Raw genomic sequence first — 16,451 nt, 5'->3', positions numbered from 1 at the left:
GCAATGCTATACCTTCAAGATCTGCAACTGCTAAACCACTGAGAAACTGTTTCAGTACAGATCCAAATCAACATTTAGGGCACCCTAGCAGGCATATGCACATTAAACAATTCAAACATTTGATTACCCTTAAGCCCACCTTATGATACTGCAGCTCTGTGTTGTAAGAATCCAACATGATTTGATACAAAGCATCCCTAAAAAAAGATATTTTAAAAATGAGAATGAAGGGGACATCAAGACTTTTTAAAAACATTTTAAGTCCGCACCTTATAAAAACATTTAGCATTTTTATATTTTAAAGTGTATGGTATGCTTCAGTCTAGACAAAATTCTACAAAATTTTGCCAAACCCGAAACATAAATATACAAAGAGAATCACAGTTACTCAACAGTAGGCAATGATGTTGCACTTATCCATTGGGACATACTGTAAGTGCAGTAACAGGGAACAATATGAACCAGGAGCTTTCAGATAAATGCCTGAGGCTTATTTATCAGCACTAGGCAGATTTGTACCTGGCATACATGTGATAGAGCAATAAGGAGTACACCCCTTAGTACTCAGTCAATAGGCTCTGACACTAGGTGCAGAGTGTGGTACTGGAGAGTACAAGGTAGCCTTGCTATTATTGACTGCCATAATGCTCCTTTGCACCCTGTGTATGCTCCCAGTGCTCAAAGTGTGCATCTGAAATTACATGCAACATAGGGATGGGAAGGGGCTGGTATGGGGGTCATCTAACTGGCTTCTCCAACTCCTTCCTCTCTCACTTTTAGTCTTTAAACTCTGCTGCTAGAATCCTTCTCCTCTCAACTAAGAAGAGGATCATCCACTGCATCCATAAGCAAAGAATAACTTACAAAATCCTTATTATGACTTTTAAAACACTTAATTCCTCCGCACTTCACTGTATCTCTTCACATCTCCTTCTATTCCTGACTCGTGAGTTACACTATGAACCATCACCTGCTCACACCACTCACTTCTAATACTGTATCCCACCTTAAACCTTTTTCTCTTGCTGCTCCTTATCTCTGATATTTCACCCCATGTTCCACCACAGAGAATACTCCCTCAGTCTCTTCAAAACTGAACTTAAAGCCTACCTCTTGGAGCACTTTTACAAGATCTGATATTTGTGTCTAAGTTATAAATTGCTTTGGGAAGGGATCAACTACCTCATGTGTCTCTTAGCATGTAGCACATAAGCACTGAGTAATTTTATCTACTGTATATAGTTAATGTTCTATTGTATTGTTGCTTATGTTTTCCATTTCAATCCCTTTTGCCCTTATGATGGACCCTAAAAGTCAATCTCCTTTTCTTTCTTGTCTCACCTGTCACCGATATACAGTGTTCTGTTCACCATGAATATTTTTTGAATGTTAAGACGATCTCTTTTCCTCTCAGCTGTCTTGCTGGGGCCTTTTCCTAAGAACACTGGGTATGTCTGAAGGTCTGAATTAAAAACAAAGAGAGAACAGTTCAGAATATAATTTGAAACAGGAAAAAACAATGAGGGCAATGAGGTGACATAAACAACCTTCAACAGATATAATACAAAGAAAGGAAAGTCAAAAACTGATATGAATAGACTGTAATTGGAAGTTGCTGTCTGAGGTCAAAGGGATTTGATCATAAAGCATTTACAAATTATATGATGCTGTTTTTCCATTTTAATATTGCTCTGGATAAGTTATCTGAAGGGCTACATTTCTCATTGCTGTCCCTATAAAACATCAAGCCTACAATAGGACTCATTCACTTAAAGGACCAGTAATGTCAAAAATGTTTTTTAAAAAATTTGTTTGTATAAAACGAAAAAAAAAACCACCAAGACATATGTAACTTTAAAATAGCTAAGTCTTATTAAAAAGTAACTTACCGAAACTCCGCTTGCTCCTCTTCAGAAAAGGTGTCAGGGTGACGATCCATCATGCGGCGCTCGATTTCTCCTCCCTGTCTTCTATAGGAGATAGCCAGGGATGAGAAATTGAGCGATGCATGATGGATCGTCGTCCTGTTGGCTTTTCTGAAGAAGAGTGCAAGCAAAGTTTCGGTAAGTTATTTTTCAATAATGACTTTGCGATTTTAAAGTTAAATATGTCTTCGTTTGGTGGGGCGTGTCCTGCATGGCGTCCGGGTAGGCAGCAACAACTGCGCGCTCTGTGCGGGGGTGTAAAAATGCTGCAGACATCCTGCGTTTAAACCTACTTTTTTCGACCGCAAGCATCCACCATCTCCTGTACCTGGCCTGGCAGGTCTGATAATGCGGAGAGCCAAACAGAAATATACGGCGCAAGACCAGAACACGTCGCGCACCATGTCTTCCCAAAATGGCGCCGAAACCCGAGCACACCGCACTGTAGCTGCGAACTCACCGGAGCAGGGGACAAGTGTGGCAGGGAAACTAGCGAAGTTTGCTAGGGACCCCTTGCCTCAACGTGACTCGAGAGGCACTCTACCTGCATCACAAAGCTCATCCTCACGGCAAGACATGGAGGTAGGAGGGGCACAGCCCCCACACACGGCATCCCCTTCTGCAGCCCTAGAGCCCACACTGACTGAGCTGTATCAGGCCATTACATCCAACCATGCGGCCCTGATAGGGAAAATTGACGAACTGAAAACTGATTTTGCGATCCTGAAACATGATGTGCAAAACATTAGAGAGAGAACAGGGGAAGCAGAAAGGAGGGCCAGTGACCTTGAAGACTCCATGGCGCCGATGTCAGGCCGCATGGCAGCTACGGACAGGCAACTGGCCATTTTGGAAAGCAAAGCTGATGATTTAGAAAATCGTTTAAGGCGTAACAACATACGGCTACTGGGTCTGCCTGAAAGAGCTGAAGGAGGTGAAACCGAAAAATTCCTGGAACACTGGTTAACTGCTACATTTGGCCAATCGGTTTTCTCCTCCACATTTGTAGTGGAAAGAGCACACAGGGTCCCAGGCAGACCACCCCCTCCTGGTGCTCCGCCAAGACCACTAATAGCCCGTATGCTAAATTACAGAGACAGAGATGCAGCCCTGGCGGCAGCTCGGAAAGCAGGTGACATAATGTTTGAAAACCAACGAATCTCTATTTACCCTGATTTTTCCACTGAGGTTAGGAAGCAGAGGGCGAAATTTACGGAGGCAAAAAGGCAACTGCGGCAGAAACAACTACCATATGCGATGATGTTTCCAGCAAGGCTAAGAGTCACAGACAGAGGGAGGACCCTTTTTTCTCATCACCGGAGGAAGTTATAACGTGGATGGAAGAGAGACCCAGGCCTTCGCCGAGGAGAGATCAAGAAGTTTAATCACTCCTATTTCCTCTATTAATCACTCCGGTCTTCTGCAACTGCTCTCCGCTGATATCAGTGGCACATGGCTACAACTGTCTCTTTACATCCATGGACAGTCTCTCCTGTGAATCCTCTTCAGGTCAGGTAATAACACATAACATTGACTGTATGCAGGACTTTTGTGTACCATTCCCCCCCTGCACTGGGGTAGCAGGTTCTTGGACTATAGTTGCACCTGATCTGGACTCGGTGGGTACACCAACCCCCAAATAGTTAATTGTTGGCTAAGGGTGTAAACTCACTTCAAGTAGGAATATGGAGTGGGTGGGGTGGGAGCGGGTACAAGTTATCGGTCTGCAAACTGTTTTGCTTACACTTTTGTGTATGTTTTTTGTTAAGGTTATTGGATGTTATGGTGTCTTGAAAGCTGAGAGCAATGTCTGGGTGACCAAAGGGAGGAGTAATCCCACCAACTATTTCTTTTTCAATACTGTTAATTATGTGTCCTCACTGCACAATGGCCTCAATTAAGGTTATGTCATGGAATGTGAGGGGGCTGGGTGACGCGATAAAGAGGCGTCTTGTTTTTGACTTTATACGTAGACATAAGCCCCAAATAATTTTCCTACAGGAGACTCATCTGGTGGGGGGAAAGGTAATGGCACTAAAGAAACCCTGGATAGGCTCAACGTATCATTCACTCCACTCTAGCTACTCCAGGGGAGTCACTATATTGCTCGGCAGATCTTGTCCTTTTATAACGGAACAAAATAACGGAGGGGAGATATATCCTTCTCCATGGCACGCTGCAGGGGGAAAAACTTACCATAGGGAATATCTATGTCCCTCCACCGCCCAAGGAGGACTTCCTTCAGGAAGTGATGTATAAATTGCTTACCCTCCCTATCGCCCCTTTCCCCTTTCCTGGTGGACTTTAATGTAATATCAAATGCTGTCCTCAACAAACTGCATCCCCCTAGAGTGTCCACATCATTTTTTAACAAATGGGCCTCCACGTTTAATCTGATTGATTTATGGAGAGTACGTAATCCTGGTGCTAAACAGTTTACTTGCTACTCCCAAGGGTATAATATCATGTCAAGGATAGACCTGGCTCTGGGATGTGTAGAACTTAACAAATGGGTTAAGTCTGTGGAAATACTAACCAGAGGCATATCTGATCACTCCCCACTCCTACTTACTTTAATGCCATCCCCCGCTCCAGAGGACAGAATCTGGAGACTGAGCCCCTTTTGGGCCAAACATGCCGATATACAGGAAAGTATTCAATATAATATAACGAATTTTTGGGATCTCAATGCAGAACTTAGCCCAATTGATCTTGCCTGGGATGCGTTTAAAGCACATATACGGGGTGAATATATTAGTAACATTGCAGCAATAACAAAAATCCAGCAGTTATATCTCAAAAGTCACTGCTCAGGTTGCTCTAAGAGCAAGTGGAAGGCTCAGGGAAGATAGTGAGCAGCTTCCACTCCAACCAGGAGAAATAGTGGGGTTAGGATCCTGTGGTGACTGAACCACTAGTGGAGGGATTACAGTGGGTGAGTTGAGGACCAGGTAGGGTGCCAAGATACAAGACCCCATGCTGATGATCACTATGCACAGTTCTCTACTCCCTGGGAGGAGTTGCCGCAGGAGTGTGGTAAACTATATCTTGCTTAATTCACCTTTGGCAGGGATTCTTCTACTTAAATTGAATTACATCAAAGTGCCTGTAAATTCCTTCATCTGAACTGCTCACTGTTAATAAACTTGTTATTTTCTGCAAGAGTCTTCTCTGTGATCAAGCTCTTTTAATGAAAAGAGGAGCATCCAAGGTACTGGGAGATGCAGGGAGAAGCTCTGGTACAAGTGGGTCAGTGGCACAATACAAGCAGAAATCGTCCTGGTCACACACTATTATTCACATATCTAAAGTGCACTCAAGGGTGTGCTATATGTTTTTCAAATTGGTAAAGAATTGTGTGGGGAGGAGGGGAAAGAGTGGTCAAATTATTTTCTTATTTTTGTAATTTTTGGTAAATACTCAATTTTTACTTTGTACAGAAAACGTATTAATATCACTTTATGCATACCGTTGTATTGTTTAAACCAGGCAGAAGGATTTGAGAAGAAACCATTGGAACAACATATTTGCTAGCATAGTTAAAGCCTCCAGTAAGCATACAGGAAAGCTTACAGTATATACATAAATAGCAGGAAAATAAACAAACATTAGTGGATAGCTGCATTGGACTATGACAAATGACATCAAAGAATAAAAAAAAACTAAAAAATGTAACTTACATTCAACTCCAGCCTTGCTAATTGGCACAGCCTCTTCTGGGAACACGGATTCCCCTAGACCCCCCATCAGCATAAGGCAAGCACATAAGAGGTTGGTTTGAAGAAGCATCTTACGCAGGTCTGTTCACAGTCTAGTACAGGGAAAAACCAATATAATATACAAAGGTGCACTTTGATTCCAAACACAGAAATATTAATTTAAAGAGAGAGAGAGAGAGAGAGAGAGAGATTCCAAATTGGGCACATATTAAAATGAAAATGAGACTACAGCTGCGAATGAAAGCAAATGCATGTATAAGTCCCTATGATAAATCCAATGTAGAATAAATTACATATGGTTGTCTGCATGTCTTGGCTTCTGGAAGCCAGTGAATGAGGGGGTTAAGGTTTGTTCTCTGATTGATTCCTGATGCTATATGTCCTGTTTATTGACTTTTAATCTCCACTGCCTGCTTACCAAGCCAAGCCTGACTATAAACTTGTGTCTTCTCCATTGCCATTTTTACTACTCCTCCACTGAAGTCTTACTGTCCCTACCTGTAAGTAAAATTCCTCAGTGTTTGCTGCAAAGAAGGCCCACCAACTCTGATTTTATCTTGTGCATGCAATTTTACAGGTTACTTCTAATATAGTTTAAAGTACAGTTTGCAGGTAAATTACACAGTTTTCATTAAGTATGTTTATAACTGATGACATCACACAGCACCGTTAATAAAGCATTGGCATTTATTTATTTTGCAGAATATTTGAGACTCACAGAGCACAGACTGGGGTAAATGTTGTTAAGAAGAGGAATTGCTAACCCATTATTAAAAGAAACACAAAGCAAAGCTGTGAGCAGGCTTATAGGGGGGAATTCACAAAAGTGTTGATATTGAAACAAAATAAAAATGGAGATAAAAATGTTGTTATATAACCATCGAGCCACCAGCTGCACTTATCCAGTGCTACTCCCGGGTTTCAAAAATTACTAAATCAATCAATGAGATCCGACTCTAATATTAAAAAGGAGTATGAAAGCCTGTGTGCTGCTTACCCTTCAAAATTCGTGGTTCGGGTGCCTGACACCCCAGACCTCACACTTAGGTTTCGAGACCGGTTTAGTCCACTAGGACTTCCCACACAGCATATGTATACTTTGTAATGCAATATAGTATGCGTCTTACCCCATCCACGTTGTGACCCGGGTGCCACTGCCCTCAGTTTGTCACTAAGAAGACACTTACAGCAAACCACACGTTGTGACAGCGCACTCCGGGGTCCCCTTGAAGAATCGCACAGTTGAGGATTAAGTGAGCGCTGTTAGAGAAATCTTCCGGTTTGTGACAACCGCGCATGTGCAAAAAATGAGGGAAATTGCAGAGGGAAGGAAGAAGACCCGAAGATTTCTGAGGCGCCGGAAGATGCTCACTCTGCATGTGCGGTCAGTAATCCTGCAGGACACAATTCTGGAGTAACACTTAGCAGGGGGAGGGGGGCAAGCGGAGGGGGGCCAGTGGGGACTTATCACCATGGAGGGTTGAATTCTCCTTTAAGGGAATAAATTGAAACAGTAACGATTTAATATCATTTTAAATTACAACCACAAAGTATAACCACTGATATTAACTGTCCAGTCATCATGCGACTCATTCAGCCATGTTTCGGCCACACCAATCACATCATATTTTCCCTCCAGCACCAGCACCTCCAGCTCTCCCATTTTACCAGTCAGACTCCTTGCATTTGCAAACATACATTTAATACTGGTACCATATTGAACAAATGACATGTGGTACTCCCTGTCCTTAACAGTACCCCCAGCTAAATCTCCACCCCCATCACTTGAGAAAGAGCCCAGCTCAAAACATGTTATGACAAATAAAGTTTTGCAGTTAAAGGAAAAATATACCCCCCAAACAATGTAGGTCTCTATAAAAAGATAATGAGTAAAACAGCTCATGTGTAAAACCCTGCTTCATGTAAATGAACCATTATCATAATAATATACTTTTTTAGTAGTATGTGCCATTGGGTAATCATAAATAGAAAATTGCCATTTTAAAAAATAAGGGCCGCCCCATGAGATCGTAAGATTCACTGTGCACACATACAAACCACATGTAAGGTCACATGAGCCAATTAACAGACAGAGTTCTGCCTTTTGCTTCCTCACTTCTTCCTGTTACAGTTAGTGTTATAGTATTTCTGGTCAGGTGATCTCTGAGGCAGCACAGATAGAGTCACGAAATGGTGGTTCAAGGCAAGAGATGTAAAAGGGCAATATTTATGTAAATATATATTCCAGTTTGGTAAGATTCTTTAATATGTCATTCAATTTGATATAAACTATCTGTTGCTTAAGTATTCATTTTGGGGGTATAGTTTTCCTTTAAGTTCTGCGTATTGGACCTATTATTAACCACCACCACCTTTATTGTTTGTCTTCCAAGTGGGTTTGCTGGTATTACTCAGTGTGTGTCTTGTAAGATGTATGTGGTGCTGGAGCAGCAGTTTCATGCAGTATTTACTGTACATGTGAGAGATGAAAGTGGGTTTTCATTTTGGAATCTGAACTTGCAGCACAGAGGGCAGTGGCAAACATGGGAGAGAAAAGGAGGCTCACAAAGCAACCACTGGCAGGGGCCAGGCCCGGATTTGCGGCAAGGCCGCATAGGCCCGGGCCTAGGGCGGCAAAAAATAGGGGCGGCATGCCGCCCAGCCGCATTATGGGGACGTTCGCGTCCCCATTCAGCTACACCAGCTGCGCCGGCGTTTTTTCGCCGGCGCGCTGGGAAGGCGGGCGCTAGGACCGCGCGGCCGCCTAGTCGGACCACGCGGCCTCGGGGTGGCCGGGGAAGAAATCCGGCCCTGGCAGGGGCCAGTATAGTGGGAGTGGAGAAGGGGCAGTGGAGGCAAATGAGGGAGTAAGGCAAACCTTAACTTCATTCACATGCAACACTCGCTGTGCAGTCACAGCCTTATTGAGGTATCTAACCAATGAATACTAAACCTGATCAGAATTTACCTAATTAACTCCTTCCCCTTAATTAACAGGCAGAGGGAAGAGAAAAAAAATAACAAACCCTTATTAACTTTAAAAAATGTTCCCCTTAGAAACGTTATCTCAGGCTGAAACACAAAAGGAAAATAAATGTATATACCAGTTTACACCAAACAGAGAAAAGAAAAAGTTGTTTGTCTCATGCAGTCAGATAACACTCAGTCAGTTACACAAAATGCTATTTTGCATGAAATAGGGATTTTCCTTTATATAATATATTCACTCAAATTGCTAATATTGCCTCAATCATTAAAGGAACAGTAACGTCAAAAAATAAAAGTGTTTTAAAGTAATCAAAATATAATGCAGGGTTGCCCTGCACTGGTAAAACTGCTGTGTTTGCTTAAGAAACACTACTATTGTTTATATAAATAAGCTGCTGTGTAGCAATGGGGGCAGCCATTCAAAGGAGTAAAGGCTCAGGTTACACAGCAGATAGCAAATAAGCTCTGTCTGTCTAATTGTGTTGTCTGTTATCCGTTTGTTAACCTGTGCCATATAGCTGTTTTTCAATTTCCGCCATTGCTACTCAGCAGCTTGTTTATATGAACTATAGTAGTGTTTCTGAAGCAAACAGATCAGTTTTACCAGTGCAGGGCAACAGTACATGATATTTTCATTACTTTAAAACACTTACATTTTTTGGTGTTGCTGTTCCTTTAAGCTAAAACTAGTAAAATAATGCAAGTGTAAGTTAAAAAAGTTTTACATATAAAATTGTATAAAATACACTTTTTTGTTTAATCAGTGTTTTACTTGTTTTTTAATGAGGATTTACACCTATAGGGTTAGACAGAAATTTGTGCCCTGAATATAAAATGCTAATCCCTATTAATATGCTAATTCTTCCCCAACAGGGCACCTACAAGAGGTGTGAAATGAAGACTAAGGGGCCGATTCATGAAGCTCGAGTGAAGGATTAGAATTAAAAAAACTTCGAATTTCAAAGTGTTTTTTGGGCTACTTCGACCATCGAATGGGCTACTTTGACCTTCGACTACGACTACGACTACGAATCGAACGATTCGAATTAAAAATCGTTCAACTATTCGACCATTCGATAGTCGAAGTACTGTCTCTTTAAAAAAAACTTCGACCCCCTACTTCGGCAGCTAAAAGCTACCGAAGTCAATGTTAGCCTATGGGGAAGGTCCCCATAGGCTTGCCTGAGTTTTTTTGATCGAAGGATATTCCTTCGATCGTTGTATTAAAATCCGTTCGATTCGAAGGATTTAATCGTTCGATCGAAGGAATTATCCTTCGATCGTACGATCGTAGGATTTGCGCTAAATCCTTCGACTTCGATATTCGAAGTCGAAGGATTTAAGTTCTTAGTCGAATATCGAGGGTTAATTAACCCTCGATATTCGACCCTTCATACATCTGCCCCTAAGTGAACGAAAGCAGAGCAAGTTATCTTTGAATTGATCTGACACGCGGGGAAGAGTTATACTGAGGTTTATTCCATTTTTTTAAATGGAAGAAAATGTTGTTTAAAATGTCGTTTTTGCACCATTTTTATGTTGTTTGAAAGACAAAATCATAAAAGTGTCTGTAAACTGTCTTTCTTTCACTAAAATATCAAAAGTGGCGGTTGACTCGGAATTTAGGCGGATTTCTGTTTGTGAATATGAAGAAATTATTTTACTCCAGTTTACCACTACTTTTACTCCAAAAATGAGCTAGCTCCACTTTTGTGAATTCCCCACTACACAGACTTCTGGAAAAATAATGGTTTGCAACCTTCTTAGGAAGAAGGTTATATATCTGCAACATACAGTGGTGAAGATGGCTTGGTAAGGGCAGGGCCTCCATCAGGCATGTGCAGGATAGAGACCATTCAGTAGTTCAGTGAAAGAGGAGGGGCCCCAAAAAAATAAAGGTCATAAAGAGGATTGGGGCCCAATTCTACTTAGTTGGTAGGGAGCACCACACAAAAGGGCCCAGGTGAGCAGTGGACTAATTACTGATGATGAAGGTTTGCTCACAGTTAATAGTCCTTTATTATACATTTGTTTCACTTTCGAGACCATCCATCATTTTAGTAAACCTAGGGCAGAGTAGAACTACTGGTTTCCATAAACACTATGGTACTTCTGCCATAGGATCTGAAGGACAAGAGGTTAAATTAGAGGAAACAAAGGACTTCAGCAGTTGGAACACCCCTTTTCTCAATCAGCTACTTTCCATGGTCAATGTCATTGTATAGTCATGACATATATTTTTTATTTTAATACTGTGTAAAAGTGTCCAAATACAAGGAGTGTACAGCACTGGATAAATTATTTTATTTAAAACTCTAATCACTGCATCAAAAACATGTTAAATTTTCCATGGCAGCTAAACCTGTCAGGGTCACCTAGGAGTTACACTGCGCTAAATTACACTATTCTTCTAAATTTGCATGTCCTCAGTTGGAACCCTCCCCACTGAGTTTAAAAGTATCTGTGTAAACAATGCTAGCACAAAAAGTTATTTGTTGGCAAAGAGTTTTTTTATGGGTGAACATGTGTACACAAGTCACCATTTGCAATGCCAAACATTGGGTGGAGTGATGTTAAGGTCAGCAATACTGTAATAGAAATGTTTTCTGTGGAGTGATACATCATGCTTTGCCATGTGGCAATCTGATCCTAGAAACAGTTTGGCAGATGCTAGAAAAACACTACATGCCTAAATTCATAATACTGACTGTAAAGTTTGATGGAAGAATACTGGTCTGATGTTGATTCGTATGGGCCTCAGGTTCCAGTGAAAGCAAGCCTTAATGCAATTACAATTATTTTCTTGACAGTTCTATGCTTTCTACTTTGTGGCATTTTGGGGAAGATGGAAGTGGAAGAACTTGACTGCCCAGCACAGAGCCCTGGCTTCAGACTAAAACAGCAAGACAGATCTAATCGCACAACATTAGGGCAAAACCCTCACTAATCCTTTATAGACTCCACTACCAATAGCTAGGCATCTATGGGCAAGCTTTCTCAGAAGAGTAAATCCTGTTATAACAGGGAGTACCAATTCTACATTAATTCCTTAGGATGACAGGCAGATGTTCAGATACTTTTAGTAACGTGTATATACAGCTCTGTTCAACTTGTGTATAAAGGATCTGCAAGACAGATGGGCAGACTACCAAATGGCTCTCTTCAATTCATTCTGCAACCTGCTTATTTCATGTAAGCTTGTTTCCATCTTGAGGTTTGTTTGCCTTTAAAGCAGTAGTTTACCTTTTAGTTAATTTTTTTGGTATGTCCTAGTATTAAAGCCATCATTTTTGAATTATTTGCCTTCTTCTTCTTCTGCCTTTTTCCATTTTTCAAGTGGGGGTCACTGACCTTGACAGCCAAAGACACTTTTGCTTTGTAAGGCTACAAGTTTATTGTTATGTTTTATTTTTTAGCTTTCTTCAGCGCTTATAATATTCATATTCCAGTTCTTGTTCAATGTACTGCCTAGTTGCTAGGAAAATGGACCATAGCAACCAGATAGCTGCTGAAATTCCAATTTGGGGGTACTGAACAATTCAAAAAACACAAATAACAAGACCTGCTACAAACTGTTTCAGAATATCACTGTCTGCATCATACCAAAAGTTAATTTAAAGGCAAACTTCCTCTTTAAGCTGGCACATAAATTTAAAATATTCTGTACCTGCTTTGAGAGGAGAGGTTTTCAAAATGCTGATTTATGATTGTTGTATACTAAGATCAAATATTGAATAAATATGTGAAATAGGTAACTGTTGATGTAAGGTCCTTGTTATCATCATAGTTAACCTTCCCTTAAATTCTGAAAATACATAATAAAATACATATGTATGAATTTAATCTTGCAGTATGGAGCTTAATGCCGACTTCCCTGCACTAACCAAACATAGTGGAGAACCTATTCTCTTTTCTCTGTGCTATCCCTCATTTCTGTAACCATAGTAACTGGCTTTGCCTATAACGATCTAACACACATATCCATGTTAGGAAGAATATGATAATTACAAATGACCATTTTCTTTAAGTCACTATTTAATTTTACTTCCTTAATATTGATGCTAGGATTAATTTATTTAGTAGCAGCTAATTAGGTACTGTGCAGTTTAAATCTAGTAATATGTAGCTGCTAATCAACATTTTAACAGTGTATTTGTCAATACAAGTTATTAGTGCTACCCCTGTCTTAAAATGTCATCCTTTCCAACATCCCTACCTGCCTTATACCCACTATTAAAAGAGACCTAACCCAATGTCACTGATTTATCTGAACATCTTAGTTGCTACCATTAATCATAATTCTGGATAAAAAACTAACTACATTACACTTCTATAATCACCACATAAACAGATGCTGATACAAAGTAACAGAATGCCCTTTTATTGCGTTCATATATTGAGACCATTTGATATTTTTCTTGAGGATGGCTAAAGTAAATGAGGCTGCACAGCAACAAATATAAATGCCCTATCTAAAACAATGATTGTTGTTCAGACCCAAGTAATTTTTTATTTGAAAAAAAAAATCTTTAACTTTTCAGTGTATTTTTCCCTCTTTTTAACACTTCTTATACGGAGTTAACCTATGAGAAAAAATTAATAACTTGGTAACAGATATAACTGAATCTTGTTTATATATTTATTTATAGATCTAAGAACAACACTCAATAGTAAAAACCCATGTCTCACTGAGACACATTCAGTTACATTGAGAAGGAAAAACAGCAGCCTGCCAGAAAGCATTTCTCTTCTAAAGTGTAGTCACAAGTCACATGACCAGGGGCAGCTGGGAAATTGACAAAATGTCTAGCCCCATGTCAGATTTCAAAATTGAATATAAAAAAAATCTGTTTGCTCTTTTGAGAAATGGATTTCAGTGCAGAATTCTGCTGGAGTAGCACTATTAACTGATGCGTTTTGAAAAAAAACATGTTTTCCGATGACAGGATCCCTTTAATAAGTTATTTCAAAAATAGCATAAGGAAATATTTAGACAATCTATATTTGTAATAAACGCAACATCTATTCTTGCGTATGCACACATTTCTTTGATGATCTATATCTGTTTGATTGGTAAGCACCACTCTCTCTGGTTTAAAGCTTTAAAACAGCAAAAATATAAACATTCCCCCACCTATCTTCTATAAAATGAATACATAGTAAAATTAAAAAAAATGACATACAAAACAAGAAAGAACTCCAAACTACATGTTAGCCTACTGTATGTACCTATAAATATTTCTGAGTCTTTCAATGTTGCTTTTGCCATTTTCCTAAACTTTTTTGAGAAATATGATTACATTTTCCTTGCATGCACTGTATCTCTGAAATCTATCCACACACTATCAGTAATGCTCCTGTCTGAGGACAATGAAGGGCATTCGAAAACCTTTATCTTTTCTTTCTTTATTGTTGATTTTTTGGTGCATATCATATCAATTATTTCTAAAATATGCAACCTCTTTTCAGCTTCATTTGTTCACTGTGGCACATTAGATAATATTTTGTCAAATCATTCTTCCATCCCCCAAAAGAATATTTCCCATGCCACGGGCCAACAGCCAAAATCATTTTAGTACTATCACCATGCCAAATGGACATTGTTTTTCAACTTTTTTAACGATACAGGAAAATACCTGACATTTTTATTGAATCTTTATATATGCGTTAAGTTAGGTATTGTTTTGTTGTTCTTTGTCATGAGTCAAGCGCTTGTAGCTATTGACACCCCTGGTGTCATGTTTATTCTGACTCCAATTGCTGTGATAATGGCTGATTTCCCCGGGAGACCTCCCTGCTGGGCCTGTATGGAGCTGTAACAACCACTGAGGGCAATCTTTGCCAGATAGCTGAACTCACCAGACACTTATAATCCACAAATCAGCTTTATTTGAGGTGGATGGACAGCAGTGGATGAATAAGTGGATGAATAAGTGCTGCAGGTCAAAATGAATATTCCTTTCCTAACCTCTGATCTGAAGCTCCTATCTGATGAAAGGCAGGAACACAAGAGGATGATGGGAGGAACTAACCACATATGAGGAAGGAATAGAAGGAGGGTTTACAAACAAGGAAATACAGAGCCTGCCAAATAGCTTTGGTCACTAGGTGGCAGCGTAACAATGGTTAAGCATATAAACGTTAAACATATACATTAACATGATGAATTTTTAACTGCTGGGACAGCACAATGGTGTTGTGACAAAAGATTGTTTAAAAGAGATTATAAAAAGAGCTAGACTATGCATACACATTTAGAAAAGTTAAGATGGCCTTACATTTTCAAAAGATGAACAAATCAGAGGCTGTTTCTTTAGAACAGAACTTTAATTTAAAGCAGTGAAGGCAAGAAATGGAAGTGAGATGTATACATATGCACTGTGATTTGTTTGGAAAGGTTGAACGTGAACTTTGGTCTATATTTAACCCAAATTACTTATGTAACTAAATTAATATCTGCTTGTCTATCTTTCATAACCCTGTATTCCTTCACTTGCTAAAAAGCCATCCCACCCTTCTTAAAGCTATCTAATGTATCAGCCTGTACAACTGATACAGGGAGAGAATTCCACATCTTCACAGCTCTCACTGTAAAAAAAGCCCTTCTGAATATTTAGACAGAACCTAATTTCTTCTAATCGGAATGGGTGCATGTGGTGTTTATACAAGGGTCCTGTAGGTGTCACTGTGCACAAGCTTTATACTGTGTACATAGTACTTTCTAGACTGTTTTAAAGTATAGAGTTGAAGTGCAATGGCTGCAAGGCTACCAAAACGTAATAGATTGGCGACAAGATGTATCTTCTACCTCTGCAGCAGCCTGCAGCTTTCTTCCAAACCCTGGTGATCCTACCATACCTTTTACTTCTTGGATCCATATATTTGAAAATTACATTATTGCTGCTAACCAAGGGAAGATTTCTGCTGCTAGAAAGCGTGCTTTACTTATTGACTGCCTGGGAGCAGAGGGACAGCGTATATTACATATATTACCATTACCTGATGAGACTTATGAAACTGCACTTACTGCGATAAAGAAGTTTTTCATGTAAATGTGGTTGCTGAAAGATATAAATTCCGCCAACGTGGACAGCTTAATGGCGAATTCACAGAACAATTTGTAGCAGCTTTGAGAGAGCTGGTTGTTACCTGTGAGTTTGGGAATCTAACAGACCAAATAGTGGAAAAAACAAACTCACCTCGCATTAAAGAGAGACTGCTCCTAGAGCAGGATTTAACCCTTGCAAAGGCTATAACAGTTGCTAGCCAAATTGAAATAGCAGTGGCAGAGGCTAAAACTCTCAGTCAGGGAACTGCTGGGAATGTACAGACTGTGAATTCAGCACTGTGGCCTAATAATGCACAGTCACAGGCAAAACACGGTGCTAAGGAAAGGGACTCACCTACAGTACAAAACTGTGCAGCAAATACAAATAAAAAATACTTTTGCTGTTGTTCAACACAACACACTGCAAATTATGCTACATGTCCTGCAAAAGCTGTACAGTGCCGCAAATGCAAAAAAGTAGGACATTTTCCTAAGATCTGCCGTAGTTCTGCTAAAGATGTTCATGAAGTCACTACTACAAATGTTACGGTATTAAGTGTGGATAAAGCTGACACATTTATTCCAGACAAGTTGTCAATGTCAATACTGCTTCTGCTGACAAGGGGAACTCCCTTAACCTGATGCTTGATACAGGTTCAGGTGTTTCTATACTACTAAAGGATGTTTTCTTGAAATACTTTGCAATAGATCAGCTTGTTGCACCTGCCCTGAGACTGGTCAGTTACTTAAAGGATCCAATCCCTGTGCTTG

At 39.9% G+C, this 16,451-nt stretch overlaps 1 protein-coding gene and 1 long non-coding RNA gene across 5 annotated transcripts in view; one reads left to right on the top strand and one right to left on the bottom strand.

Moving 5' to 3' along the window:
- Positions 1 to 11,990, top strand: part of LOC121393229 — a 30,697-nt gene extending 18,707 nt beyond the window's left edge. The window contains exon 3 of the long non-coding RNA XR_005960877.1: positions 11,443 to 11,990. This is a non-coding gene — a long non-coding RNA (uncharacterized LOC121393229). The remainder of the gene's footprint in view (positions 1 to 11,442) is intronic.
- sema6b.L (sema domain, transmembrane domain (TM), and cytoplasmic domain, (semaphorin) 6B L homeolog) overlaps positions 1 to 16,451 on the bottom strand; it is an 87,012-nt gene that overhangs the window by 45,578 nt on the left and 24,983 nt on the right. For 2 of the 4 annotated variants that reach the window (XM_018254052.2, XM_041561132.1), the window contains exons 2-4: positions 5,606 to 5,736; positions 1,342 to 1,462; positions 140 to 197 (exon numbers count right to left, since the gene is read on the bottom strand). In XM_018254052.2, coding sequence (XP_018109541.1) covers positions 140 to 197; positions 1,342 to 1,462; positions 5,606 to 5,714 — 288 coding nt within the window. In that variant the 5' untranslated portion in view covers positions 5,715 to 5,736. Of the gene's footprint in view, positions 1 to 139; positions 198 to 1,341; positions 1,463 to 5,605; positions 5,737 to 6,771; positions 7,119 to 16,451 lie in introns of those variants that run through there. The other 2 variants (XM_018254058.2, XM_041561134.1) reach the window with 2 other exon arrangements.

Source organism: Xenopus laevis, chromosome 1L (genome assembly GCF_017654675.1).
Source record: "Xenopus laevis strain J_2021 chromosome 1L, Xenopus_laevis_v10.1, whole genome shotgun sequence".
NCBI classification, from domain to species: Eukaryota; Metazoa; Chordata; class Amphibia; order Anura; family Pipidae; genus Xenopus; species Xenopus laevis.
This window is presented reverse-complemented; position numbering and strand designations above follow the sequence as displayed.